At 37.9% G+C, this 14,656-nt stretch overlaps 3 protein-coding genes across 6 annotated transcripts in view; all 3 read left to right on the top strand.

Annotated features, from left to right (window-relative positions):
- The window catches only part of LOC134806161 (high-affinity choline transporter 1), a 357,022-nt gene that overhangs the window by 183,147 nt on the left and 159,219 nt on the right, over positions 1–14,656 (top strand). The gene's annotated exons all lie outside the window — the stretch shown is intronic.
- On the top strand, positions 12,377–14,183 carry LOC134801457 (uncharacterized). The gene is made up of 2 exons (XM_063774050.1): positions 12,377–12,683; positions 14,095–14,183. Exons 1-2 carry the CDS (start codon positions 12,377–12,379, stop codon positions 14,181–14,183), a joined length of 396 nt encoding a protein of 131 aa, XP_063630120.1.
- LOC134806160 (choline O-acetyltransferase) overlaps positions 14,096–14,656 on the top strand; it is a 37,667-nt gene continuing 37,106 nt past the window's right edge. For all 4 annotated transcript variants that reach the window (XM_063779450.1, XM_063779447.1, XM_063779446.1 and 1 more), the window contains exon 1: positions 14,096–14,165. The gene's annotated coding sequence lies outside the window, so the exon portion shown is untranslated. The remainder of the gene's footprint in view (positions 14,166–14,656) is intronic.

Below are 14,656 nucleotides of genomic sequence, written 5' to 3'. Positions count from 1 at the left end.
TAAAACTATCACTTGTATGGAATCCTCATACTGTTTGTCTTGTCCCGAGTAAAATAAACTATGTTAGTCTTACCCCCTTACCTTAGGAAACATTGAGTTAGGAATAAACTGTCACCACGGCACCGAGCAAGAAATGTGATAATGCGTCGTAAACTAGATTTGCCCCGCGCCTGCATGCGGCCACGCAGAGAGCGGAAACTTCGGTAGGTACAGATAGGGGCGAAAAATCGCCCAAGGCACCACAGGCAATTCGCTATTAAAAAATATGATACTTAAGAAGAATCAATACCATCTGTACATACCATGGAATGCAATAAATAAATGAAATGAAATGAAATGAAAAAGGGGACTACGTCACGTGACCAATTCTCAGCCACATTTACCCCGCAGCTACACTTAGCCGTATTAACCTTACGGAAACATTGAACTATATCTAGGTATAAACTGTCACCACGGCACCGAGCAAGTAATGCTTCGAGCAACACGGAAGGGAGGCGGCATTTGCACTATTTCCCCTCTGCCGAGGTACAAGATTAGCGCGTCAATCTAATCTAGCGCGGGTAATAAAACTAGTTGCACTTGGATTTTTCACTAGACCGAGTCCAGTCGCGCGCGTGAACACTGCTGCACAAAAATGCCTGTTTGCTCGGTTTTTTGTTATAAAAAGAGGTCGGGGACATCAAATTTACAAAAAGAAAGTGTTACATTTCACATGTAATATTTTTTTTTACATATCATACGTTTAATTACATTCAAACACAATTATTATATTTTAGTCTCATGTAATTGTTGGATTTATCGATTTTGCTCGCTCAGTACAAATTGCGGATCGGTCGAGCGACAAATCCGACTTCTCATCTCTCAGAATACAATAACATACTTCAACGAAAATGTGTTAGTGTGCGTGTTGTGACACTTGTCACTCGTCCGTACACAAAAAGAGATCGAGGTTTGCAAGATTTGTCTTTGACGTGTGTCATTTTCTATGTATTTGTGTCGTCATTACAGATTGGATTTTGTATGTAAGTGTGTGAGAAGTGCGACTGTGTGCACCTTTCCCCCCGCGAAAAATGGCAGAAAGATTTGTACGATGAGATATCGCTTGGGCCTCTCCCTTCCGATGTGTCGGAAGCCGGTGTTGCTCGAAGAAGTAATGTGATGATCCGTTGTAAACTAGATTTGCCCCGCGCCTGAGGTTTGGTTTGATTTTGTATTTATTCAAACCAGCCCAATCTAAGGAAAAATCCACAAATAAAAATCGGCCCATAAACTAACCCATTTGCGTTGCCCCTGAGTCTACCTAACTTGATTACGACCCACGCAGTGTTCCGCCAGCACACAGAATTCTAATTAAACTCGTGTCGTAAAAAACATGAACGAATTTATTCCGAGAATGAGCTAGATAAAACAATACCTACGTAGATAAATAATGTCCGGGAAAAAATATTTGCACGTTCTTTTGAAAACCTAATTTACTTTCTTGTTTTATAAAGGTTTAACGTTGGTATAAATTGCTAGAATAATCGTCTTTTTCGGAACGTAAAAGGAAAAATGATTATAATGTATTTTTATTTCGAATAAAAAATTATAGGTTTAATAAATGGAGAAGTCTTTCAGGACGAAAACTTCTTTAGGTACCTATTATTAGAGAAAGCTCTTGAATTACATTTGCCTCAATAGTAAAATTTGCAACCACAAAAAATGTTAACTTGATCCCAATCCAAATATGTTTTTCAATTTCTCCGGGACTGAAAACAGCTCACGCAGAAAAAAAACAACTTTGCTCTCTTGTTACTCTAATAACTAGATATTTTATGTTACATGAGAAAAAACAAGACCGGCTATCATTTTACTTAAAAAGCTGTTATATTATTCATTGAATTTTATCTTACCCACGTTTGTCGATAATTTATTGAGATGAATGCCTCTATTTGGCACGAATAAAGTAAATTGTGATACATATCACGTCCCTCGTTTATCACGGTGCTTCGTCATAGTCAATCGTTTATCGAGCCCATCTCGCGTGGACTAGGCCAGTGAAATTAGATTTTTTTCAAACAAAGTAATTTCCAGCAGGTTGGAAATCGTTTTAATACGTTAATTTGGTCCTAAATGCGTGTAATCCGAGTATGACCAATCCCAGGAGCTGTGCATAAATTTTTGCTCTTTTTTCAGTTTTTTGCTTGTATGTAGCTCGAGACCTCGTTCGATGGAAAATGTAATTCTATTCAATATTAATAACGGTTAAATTTTACGTCGAATGAGCGTCTAAAACTTCAAATCGGTTCAGTGTTATATTATAAGTATATTAATATTACCTATAGATTATATTACGGTCAAATATAAGTAACTAAAACCTTCAAACTCTTTTCAAAGCTAAAAATATCATAAACTACAAACAACAGCAGACACAAACCCTCGGGCCGCAGCGCGCCAGGAGCGTCAAAAAGTGGGCCGCTTAACTAGCGGGGGGCGTCGCCAGGCAACCAGGTGCGATCGATCGTACAGGTGTGGCACAGGGTTGGCGATGATTCTAAGTTTAAATCAGTTAATAGGTTTGATAATACATGTAAGTATTGTATATTGGGTGATTTTGGAGTCGTGATCCCGTATATCAAATATTTATTAAGATGGTCATACTGAACAAGGTTTCTCAAGGGACCGATATGAAAATCATGAAATATATACCTACCTACTCCAAGGCCCATACGTTTTGTCTACTTCGAGCCCGTAAGGTATCCATAAGATTTTTTCGTAAGTTTGTGGTAATTAGGGGGAATTTGCTTAAGACGAAACAGGAGCTGAGTTTTAAATATTTTAGGTAAATATACCCGTCTCGCTAACGGAAGCGGCACCTAAAAGTAGTGCGATAAGGACAAGGCGAAAAATCCTGCGTAAAAATCTCAAAAATCGAGGTTTCGTACTCCTCTGTTTCCTCCTCCAAAACTTAACCAATCGTAACCAAATTTGGAAATCTAAATGATTATGAAATTATCTGTGTCGGACCGTTTTGCTTTTTTGGCTAATTGATATCAGTTTTGAATGCCACGCCTCTCATTGCGGTATAGTCAATTAGGCCATTTTGGCCATTTTTGAAGGGCTCTAGCGCCTTAAAAAACAAAAATATAAAAAAAAGCAAAACGGTCCGACACAGATATTGACAATATTAATCTGGGTTGAAAAAATCATTGCTCTAGCTTCAAAAACCACGGAGGAAAACGAGGAGTACGTTTGTATGCAGAAATGACCACTCCCGTTGGCTCTTAATACATTTTTAACATTCAGGATCACGATCCCAAAATTACGAAGACACGATGGCACTGAATAGATTCCGATCGGATCGGATGGTGGTCGTATTTGTCTACGTGGTTTACGTCACAAATACGACCCAAACAAACAAACACAACACCAACGAACAACAATAACACAACAACATCACACACAACATAACAGTGTCTGCCTCTTTCAATTGCGTGGTGTTAAAAAATGTTACGTATTATATCACGTGGATAAAGTCATCCATTATATGCCTGCAGGGCTGCAGGTGTATTGCAGGGTTGGCACCAAGCCGAATCTAAATTTAAAACCTCAACTTGATTTATTAAGCTACTGTTGCCAACTGCTTCCAAAGCTTCCGGCCAAGATAACCTCGCTGGTTTCCAACCGTGTTAATATTTGCCTCTTTCTAACATAGGTAAATACTTACCAAAATTACGGAGAAAGACAAACGATCATCAACAGCATCTTAGATTTTTTGCCAGACGCTTATGAATAATACTACAAGTACCTGATGCGCAAGTTGCGGATAAGTTCTGAAAAGTTGGAATAGTACTCGGAAATTTCGGGAAAATTTTATACGAAGAAAAATTTAAGCCTGTAGAAAAATATGAGAAGTTCCTGAAATTTCTCAATGTGGAAATTTTGCAATTCCGGAAACTTTCCTACGGAACATAAGTAGCTAACAAGCCATGGGCAACCCTAGGTCACCGTCTCGCTGTCACGTCTCCACGACCCGCGCTCCGAGTGTGCCGCGACCCTTATTATAAACATACAACCTACCCAGTACCCACAATACACGCTAGGCGTGTTTAAACGAGCTTTTACTATTTAATTTGCAGGGCGGTTACAATTGTAACTAAAAAAATGAAAATATAATTATGTTGAAATTGTAACCGCTCTCGCTTTTGTAATCAAAACAAGAAAAGCATTTACGTCTTAATATTTTATTCATATTTGCTGAGTGCGAAATCAATTGTAGGTAAGGACACACGGAATTTTGGGACTTAACGGGGCGTAAAACCAAGAAATTAGAAGAAAACAACAGAACTTGCGACGAAAGATTAGGCCTTCGCGCGGGTTTTTACCCTTTTTCTATTTACTCTGAAAATATATCACTAGTTATTAAAATTACGCTGCCGTGGTATGAAGGGTGGTATTTTCGTGATTTTTTCAATCGAGCCAACTTTGACCCTTTAAGGTTTTGGTTAGAGTCTGCCCTTGCAAATAGAGTCTGGCTAGCCAAAAATTGTTGACAGATATTTCGTTGTTGTATCACCAATTGTCTATGATTTCAAAAAGAAGCTAAACGTCAGTTGTCAATTTGTGTCATACATTCAAATCGTTTGCGGTTTATTTTAAATAATATTAATAATGTCTATACTGAGTGAGGTTCGCAAACTATCATTTAAGCTCGTAAATAATTACGAAAATCTGCGAAGTCGACGTGTAGCGTTGTATAACGAAAAACTGCAATGTTTACAACTCCTAAACAAATGTAAACAAATTAGGAGGTTGGTGCTCTATAAATATTTTGATACTTAGCATTTAGCATATTTGGCATAGTACTTATGTTTTTTTTTTTGGTGATGATTAATATTACGGTATTATCGAGCTAGGTCTTATTTACACTACATTTAATTTTTCGCCTTGTTACAATGGTATATGGTGAGAAAGTGTTAACATATGTGTTTATCGTTGACTGTACTTTACATAGCGGTAGAAATTATGCGAGCTGCTTTGAGTGCACGTCAACGTATATTTAACTTATATCCTTAGGTACCTTACGTGTGCACAGAAAATCAAAAATATTTTCTAGTATCAAAAACTATAATTCCTACTACACAAAGTGTGAGCAGCCCAAGATTTTTTGAATTTCCCGCCAAACATTTGTGTAATATTTCAGTAGCCAGATAGTATCTGTTTCCGTGTGCATTTGCTAATGAATAACACGTGTAAAAATTCAATATAAAATTACTATTGTGCGTCGCCTTCAGATATGTCGGAGCGGCCAAGATGTTCACAATATCTGAACACGAACTCTAACGCCCTTACAATAGAGGCGTGTTCAGATATTTCTGAGCGCCTTAGCCACTCCGATACTCACGACAGAATAATTCGACATTGTATTCTGGTTTAATAAATACCTTTGGATAAGAATCTATGAACTTAAGGTCAAGGCCTAGACTCGGCAATCAATCGTACAGCACGACAACCGCCCATTACGGTGAAACTGTTGTGTAGTACATATTTTACAGTTATTTCGAAAGTAGGCATTCAAATATAAAGTATCATTTTATATCTTAATCTCAATCATCAATCAAGTAATCACAAAAAAATATTACGTATAACTAGGAACAAAACAGAATAATACAATATCTATCTTCTTCTTCGTGTTCTTCATTACTGAAGGTCGTGTCTGTCTTGGAATGCCTTCACCGAGGCCTCGACGAGCTGCTTCCATTTCACCCTGTCTTCAGCTTGTCTAAGGGCAGTAGTGACAGTAAGTCCTGTTATGTTCCTTACTTGATAGGACCAACGGGTGGGTGACCGTCCTCTCGGCCTCTTGCCATCTACTTTTCCAACAACAACCAGTTTCTCTAGGTTATCTGGCTGCCTTCGAGCAATATGTCCAAAATAGGTCAGGACTCGTTGGTAACAGATTGTGGATAGTCTGGATTTGATCCTGAGTTGGTTGAGAATGGATTTGTCTATACTAATACCTAAAATGAACTTATAGACGAATGCATAAGATAGGGATAGGTTTACAGGTCTGTACTTACCTTGGGTCTGGCGGAACGATCTAAATGAATAGATATAGGTATGTACCTATCTGCGGGAGAACAGAGGGTCTACCGCGAAAATCTAAAATCGTAATTTCGTTATCTGCCTTTCTATCACTCTTGCATATTTGAACAATAGAGAGGCAGATAACGAAATATCGTTTTTCGGTTTCCGCGGAAGGGTCTGTCTGTTTATAATTTTCAACTGGTACCGCACTTGGGCAATTATTTCGCCCCTAAAATATATATTTTTGGAATATGTAGAGTAATTTGAAAGGGTTATATTATATCGCGCAAGTATAAAGAATTTAAAAATTCATTCATTATAGCCATATTGTTTTATTTTATGAAAAACTATCGCGTAAACGTAAACCGCAGAAAAGAACTAGGTACCTAAATATACTGCTAGTACCTCATTTTATACATTTCAAATATAATAGCCTATAGTGTTTATAAGTGTTATTATATATAGGTACTTAATATTATAGGTAAGTACTTAATACATAATAATGGTTGTGTGTGGATAATTTGAGTGGGTGTCTGTATAGCAGACAAAGCCACAGATACAATCTCAACACGACACACTCACATTAGTAAGGTCGTTCCATTATGAGAATGGATATAAGTAGCTTTAACACGAGTTCGACACTAGCAATTCATCGGAAGGTATATTTAATATAGTCACTGTACAAATAAATACATTTTTAAGAACAATGTAGCAGGCGTGTCTACTTCAAATTAACTCTACTGTTTATTATGTCGATTTATTTAATATCTATCTGACGTGTCTTAAAGAAAAATAATGAATTGCTTCCTCCACAAAGACTCCATTTTCAGAGAGATGGCGACCGGAAGCGCTCGCCAACGGAACCGGAAGTAGCCCCCATTAGCTCCCCGATGGAGCGATATTAACGGTCTCTTTTCTATTAGCATTAGCACTATATCCGGACAGGAATCATCTGTTTTTAAGGTCCCGAGTAGCCCCCCATTACAGTTTCTTACGCCGTGTTCGTTCGTCTGTCTAAGGACCACTTGCACCATTCCACTAACCCGGGTTAACCGGTTAAACATGGAGTTACCATGGTTACCAGTAGTTTTTGATACTGCGTTAACGGTTTAACCGGTTAACCCCGGGTTAGTGGGGCTAGTTGTGTGATCACTGATCAGTCAGTCAAATTCTAACAAACTGATGATAATCGTTTGTCTTAATATTTCTTACATTAATGTTTGTTAGTATAAGACAAACGGCGCGATTCGGGAAATGAATTAGTCATTAACTAGATACGATATAGTAAAGATGTGTGACGTCCCACGGGTAAAGGTACCTTATGGCGGTTGGTGCTCACGCTATTATTAACGCCGCTCCAATATTATTGCGGCGCTATGCGATGTAAGCGCCGGCCGCCATAAAGGTACCTTTTTCTATGGAACGTCACATATATTTACTATTTCATATCTAGTGAGTGTCTAATTCATTTCCCGAATCGAGCCGAAAATCTAACAGAGGTTTGTAAGAGTTTGCTAAGTTTTATGATTATAATTGATTATGTTTGCTACAATCAGAACTTTATTTATTGCGAACAGTTGGTCCCTAACAAAACATAGATTTGTTCGAGTGGTTTCATCTCTGTAAGGTTTACTTTTACACTTTATTGTTCAAACATCAAGTCTGACAATGGACAGTTAATAGTGTATTGCGTAGGTCAATTAGAACATCTGTAATAATAATAAATAGATACTTATTGTTTGAATAAGTACATCATCATTATTCTTAAGAGCCTAGCTCTTGTCGGTGGACTAATCGCCATTCCGTTCTTCTCTCTGCCACTGTTTTGAGCTCCTGATACGTCACTACGTTAATTTTCTCTTTGGCCTGGTCAATATATTATGCACGTCTCGGTCTTCCTCTGCCTCTCTGTTTTTCTATTCTGCCTTCAATTATAGACTTTATGTAAGTATCGTGACGTATCAGGTGCCCCAACATGTTTCCCCTTCTGTTTTCAATTGTTCTTAGCAGAGATCTCTTCTCACCTACCAATTTAATACTTCCGTATTTGTTTTCCTCTCTTTCCAACTTATACCTTCCATTCTTCTCCATGTCCACATTTCAAAAGCGCTCAATCTGTCTCTATCACGCTTGGTTAATGCCCACGTCTCGCTTCCAAACCAATTTATATAAGAAAACGGGACGACACTACATACAGTGTAGCCACTTTTTAATTTCTAGTCTTTTTTGTCAGACTAATACATTATATTTTCTAAAACCGTCTGCACGCTGACTTTCACCTCGCCCGCAGCCAAATTGTATCGATTTTCGCCGTGCGAACTCACACCTGCGAGGACCGAGGGGGGGGGAGGGGTCCAGTTTCAAAAGAGGCCTAATGGGAGCGTGGGACGCGCAGACGGTAAATTATACGAAAATGTACGTGAAAATCACTCATATTTCCTTAAATTATGTAATATTAAGTTACATTAAAAAGATAGAAACTCGTTTTATTCATGCTATGTAATAACGCGTTTAGGTCGGTTGTTACCTATATAAAATGTACCTTAGTATGAATTCCAAGAGTTTAGATTGGTATATCTAAGATACCTAATGTTTCTAACTATTGACATATATCTAAAGACCTTACGGGCACTAAGAATGGTGCCAATGCAGCGGTGTCACTCACGAATTCAGCCAATCGAACTCTTAATTTTTTGTTTGATATTGAATTGTATTGTAACTCGCAATACACTTGCATATGAATTCGTCAATGATTGTCGAATCAATATCATTTTTTTAAAGTCCAAATGCCACTCCTAGTGTAAACATGCCTTCAGGGTAGGTCGGTCAACCGTGGTTGTTTGACAAGTGTGGTAATCCCCAGCTTTGCTGCGCGCAACCAAGTCGGTCATGTTTGAGGGGTAGGGGTGCGGGTTAAAACAGTGTGGTGTGAAATAAATCTTCAGAGCAGAGTAGGATAAGTAGGAACTTAGAGCCGTGAACATAGCTCTCACAACACTTAGGCTAGTAATTATGTGAAGCTAATCTGTCTTTTATGTAACATACGAGCACACTTTTCTTATCTGTGGTCATGCACGCAATAGGACGTCAAGTGGTGTCAACCCTAATAATTGCTCGGAGCAATACTGAGCCGAATGGAGCCGAGTTTGCCCGAAAGGAGGACTGTCTCCAAACAGGTGCTACATCAAAACCACTTTTACAAAGTACTGTGTTTTGAAAAATAATCTATTTTCATATATTAACTAGACGGGCCCGCAGCTCCGCTCGCGTAAATGAAATAAAGAGTGTGTCAACCCTGCCAGGGTTCATAACGGTGATAGGGATTTCTTATTTGTACCCGTTATTTGGATAACTTAATACGCAAAATATCTGAAAAAAATTATGTGATTTGATAAAAGGCAAAATTATACTTTTTCATCCACGTAGTTATTTATTTAAAACTCGTTTCAACATAAAATTATTATTTATTTTTATAAGCCTAATTGCAAAAACGTTCATTAGATTAATTTCCGCCTTAAGACGAATATGGACGACCACCGCCCATAAATCGCCTTTTGGTACAAACGTACGTACTCCCCATTTCCCTTTCTGAATACTAACATTACTTACTACGGTTATGTGAATCCTGGCCTCCGAGAAAAGACAAAACAAAACACACCATGTTTCTCGGTCTTGCGATAGCTCTCGCCAGTCCCCATGGCCGAGGATAAGCAGATCTCGAGCAACTAGGTCGTTCCAGCGGTAGGTACCTATGACGTCCAATTGGGCGTCTCCCATTTCGTTGTCCCAAGTACGCTCTCGACCTCTCGTCACGGCACGATCCTCTCCCATTCTCTCTAAATGTCCGAGCCAATGTAAGCTTAGCCACTTTTGTCTCTCAGTATTCCGCCAGTATATCGGAACACATCCTTATTTCTATAGCTACAGATATATAGTTATATTACGATATTTGGCCGACTGCTGACTGTACGTTTGCTTATTTTCACCAGGTCGTTTCGCTCAAAAATATCTGAACATGCACTTAAATTTTATCTACCTACATTATAACTTGCTATCAACTTTAATTGTATTTTTGGCCCATCTCGGCAGCCCGGTCCCCGGACGAATTTGTTTGCCGAAGCTGTGAAAGTAAATCTGAATAACATAACTCAAAAAGAAATTTAAAACAACAAAATACTAATTACTATTGATATTGATAAGTCATTATCAGTCATTATATGGCATGTCACTCGTATGGGCATAAACTAAGGTACCTACTTAAAAGGTTGAGGTTGACAGCACTTTTTATTTTACTTCGAGTAAACAAGGTCGAAATCACTGCATACCAACATAACAAACATAATTTTGGTTATTTGAAGTTCGAAACGAAACCAACCGAGAGTTCCCGAGAAATGGTCGAAGTCGTAAAATGAAAATTGTTATGAAAATTTCTTTTCCTTATTGTAAATTAAATACGCATCGAAAGCGATAGTTTTTATGTTCTAGTTTTATTCTCATATGTAGATAATAGATTTAAACAGTTTTTTCTTAGCATACGTGCGTTGTATTCGAGATACGTGTCAAAAACTTTTTTAGAAATTTGTAAAGCGCCATCTCTCTTCTTCGCTCGTTTTTTATCCCGTTCTGGTTTTTCAATTTTATATATATGATTCTAAAATATTATGCAACTGTACACATTTAATAAGCCACACTCTACAGACTACAAGTTATAAATGAACGTAGACTACGTAGTGTCATCAATCGTTAAAGAGTAATGTCACCGACGTATTACTTAATTAAGGGGTGTCACGTCACGGGGAGGAATAGCGATCGGCGACGAATCGAATTGCTTACGGTGCGAAAGTGACCGATGGGAGGGACGCGGGAATTGTAGCCAGAGTATACAGGACGATGTAAGATGAGCAAAAAATTAAACGGTAGATTTTTGGCGTTATTCAATAGACGCGCTATAAATTACACACCTCATTAACCACTCACATGCTTGATATTTTTCAGTGACCTCTATTATTATAATAAAATAAGGGTGACAGCTGGTAGCTACAGTTACCAAAAGCAAGTGAGTGGTTAAATTATAAATCGTTTGTCTTGACCTGTCATTTTGTTTTAAATAATTAATTATAAGGTACTTAAGTTATAAAATATATACATACCTATAGGGAACGAAACTGCCGTGAAAACGGACAAGTTTAAGTACCTGGGATCAGTACTGCATGAGTCCGGGATCATTGATCACGACATCCGGGCCCGAATCAGCGCGGCTTGGTCTAAATGGCGGGAGGTCACAGGAGTCATCTGCGATCGCAGAATACCGCTTAGACTCAAAGGGCTAGTGTATAAGTAACACAAACACTCTTGTTTGCATGGATCAGGTTCGAGTTGCAACTGTGAGCCCCTAGACATAGTAGAACAGCATACATACCTTGGATTAATTATAGATAATAAATTTAACTGGAGTCCGCACATTGACCATGTATGTAAGAGACTAAGAGCCGTATTCAGTAATCTAACAATACTTAAAAACAAAATGCCGTATAATACACTCCGCCTAATATACATGGCTATGGCTGACTCTGTAATAAATTATGGGATATCTAGCTATGGTAGAACCCACAAAACTCACCTACAAAGAATATATAACCTACAGGTAAGAATCCTTAAATCCATTGTACCGCTAAAAGTCAAATATAAATATAAACATAATTATGAAAAGTTATTTCAGCATTGTAAAATAATGAATGTATATGATAAAGTGAAGCTAGCGATAATATTAGAATATAGACATAAACTGGGAAGTCTGAATAGGTATGATAGGCCAAATAACCTTAGAGTACTGATAAATAAAAAACATTTCAATATACCAAGTAGTAACAACTTTTATGGGCAAAGAGTCTGGTCGAGTTATTTGCCACACATCCTAAATAGTCTTCCTAGACATATAATAGATAACCTAGAAGATAAGCCTCATAAGCTGAAACTAATGTTAAAAAAGTACTGCATGAACTGATAAAGTAGTTAAGTCAAAAGTAAATATAAAATAGATACACATTATGTTATATAAATTAGATTAAAATATAGTAATAATAACGTCAATGATGTAACTAAAAGAAAACCTCTCACTTAGCTAATAATCTATTATAGTGTAGATTAGGTTAAGTACATAAAAAATATTGTAAAAATTTATTTATAATAAACAGTTTAAATTTTAAAATTTCTTTTTTTTTAAAAGTGTATTATCCGTCCAGTCCTACTTTATGGCGCCGACACTCGGCCGGTTCTTGGAAGGCACGTTCAGGAGCTTCGTGTTACAGAGATGAAGATGCTGCGATGGATGTGCGGCGTTACGCGCGCTGACCGCATCCGTAACGAGTACATCCGTGGCAGCCTCGCAGTCCGTGACGTAGCAGAGAAGCTCCAAGAATGTCGCCTCCGGTGGTTCGGCCACGTTTGTCGCAGCCCAGCTGACTACGTAGGAAACATATGCCTTAACCTAACCCTTGACGGTCCCCGACCCCAAGGCAGACCAAAAAAGCGATGGCTCGATGTTGTGAAAGCAGATATGAGCGTGAACGTGCTCACACGAGACGACGCACAGGATCGCACAAAGTGGAGGAAAGCAAGTAGGAAAGCGGACCCTGGCAAAGGCCGGGATATCGCTAGGTAGAAGAAGAAGAAGACTTAAGTTATAAAACATAAATGAACTTTTAAAGTTTATAAAGTTTTACAATAAGGATAGAGTTAGACCAAGAAAAGTCTGCAGCGATTTTGATAGCCCACGCAGGCGCAGTGCAAGTGTCATTTTAAACGTCAAACTTCTATGCAATTATGACGTATAATTAACACTTGCACTGCGTGGGCTATCAAAACAGCTGCAGACTTTTCTGGGTCTAAATCTAGTCATATTGAGGTGATTTAAATAAAAATAACCACATTTCAAGTAATTTCACTATGCCGGTAAGGACACTTGTGGGTATTAAACCCAATATATAAATATTGGGTGGGTAAATATAGCTTGGTAAAAAAAAGAAAATATTTAATGAGTTATGGATGTTTTAAATGTTAATGGTATGAATGTAACTAATGTAAGTATTTATGTACCTATGTATATCGCCGCCTAGTAAGTACCCGTAGCTTTTCTTAGTTTGGGGCTAGGTCGGTATAAATCTTTATTTATTGTAAAAGCAGCTGAGACCGAGCAGAGAGGGGGATATATGTAAGTTAAAGAACTTAAAAGGTGTAATTAATTTAGCGCTAGATTGATCTTAATAAGATTGTCCCATTCTTTATACTTACTTCAATGATTCGCCTGTTTTTTTTGCTCCCACACCCCGCAATACAATGTGCCTCGTAATAAAGCCATTTGTCGATGCATGCATCAATTAGGGGGCGTCACACGGAAAAAGATGTATAGCGAGGAACGAGGACGAATCTCGGACGACAGTGACCGATCGCAGGGACATTGTAATGGCTAAAGCATATACTATACCTATTACATCGTAGGAACAGGCCAGGTACGCATAGGGTTACCAGATACAAATTTTGAATTTCCTGACAACATTCCTGATTTGAAATTCTTGACTTCTTCATATTCCGGCCGCATTCCTGACAAACGGGAAAAATCCTGACATGTCAGGAAAATTCCTGACATGTCAAGAAAATTCCTGATACGTCTGGTAACCTAGGTACGCATCAACAGGTAATTAAAAACATGAAACTGTCAGCGCCGTTTTAAATTTCGAATGGTTTCTATCAAAAATTTCGTTTTTGATACAAGCTTTTATCACTGACTCTAATTTTTAACAGGCAATTCTAACAAACTAAAACACAATTAAGTTGCATTGTTTTATCATAGAGTTCATATGACCATTGCAATCGAATATTGGGAAGTGGGTCTAATTTAGCTTGCAAGATAACGTAACGATATTCAGTGCCAGTCATTCCAAGTGCTTGTCCATCATTCCAATTAACAAATCAACTTGATTTTATTTTATGTTTTTCAATACATTTTGATAAGTATTTTGTTTGTTATAGGATGGGGCGAGTCGCTGCTGTCTCTGCCGAAGCGATGGCTCAGCCAGCAGGGAGACGAGGACGAATACGAAGTAAGAAGCGGAAGCTAATAAATATAGAAGACTGACAACAACCATACAGCCTATGTGTCTCGCGCATCTCATAATTTTTTGCTCATGTCCTTTAAAGGGTCTTTTGTGCTCATAAGAGCGCTTAAAGAAGTCTAAGTCCGGTTGTTTACTAGACTCTGCTTTAAGGAGGTTAAGGTCTTATACACAACTCTCGATGACACTAGTAAAATCAATAAGACCAAGTTTATAAATAATTGGAATACCAAGAACACTAACATTAAGTTCCTATACCTTTTCCCTCAACATCGGGTAAATGTAGCTCTATTTCTAAAGAAAACAGCTTCTAGGAATACTATTTCAAACGTAATGACATAGGTATTATGTTAAAGGGCGTTCAGAATTTCTGAGTTTCTATAATTACCTACTTATTTAAAATTGAATAGGCATAGAATTGTTTCAGGGTCATTCGTTCAGAAAGTTGTTACACGGTTTAATCCTAAAATGTAATTGTA

The sequence above is a fragment of the Cydia splendana genome, chromosome 2 (assembly GCF_910591565.1).
Source record: "Cydia splendana chromosome 2, ilCydSple1.2, whole genome shotgun sequence".
Taxonomy (NCBI): Eukaryota; Metazoa; Arthropoda; class Insecta; order Lepidoptera; family Tortricidae; genus Cydia; species Cydia splendana.
The sequence above is the reverse complement of the archived record's forward strand: the minus strand, read 5'-3'. Positions and strand labels throughout refer to the sequence as shown.

What these genes read in the sequence shown, in the direction of transcription:
- LOC134801457 (XM_063774050.1), top strand. Translation starts at nt 12,377, where the DNA reads ATGAAGATGCTGCGATGGATGTGCGGCGTTACGCGCGCTGACCGCATC. An exon ending in CACAAAGTGGAGGAAAGCAA is followed by an intron (nt 12,684 to 14,094) that starts GTAGGAAAGCGG and finishes TGTTTGTTATAG; the next exon opens with GATGGGGCGAGTCGCTGCTG.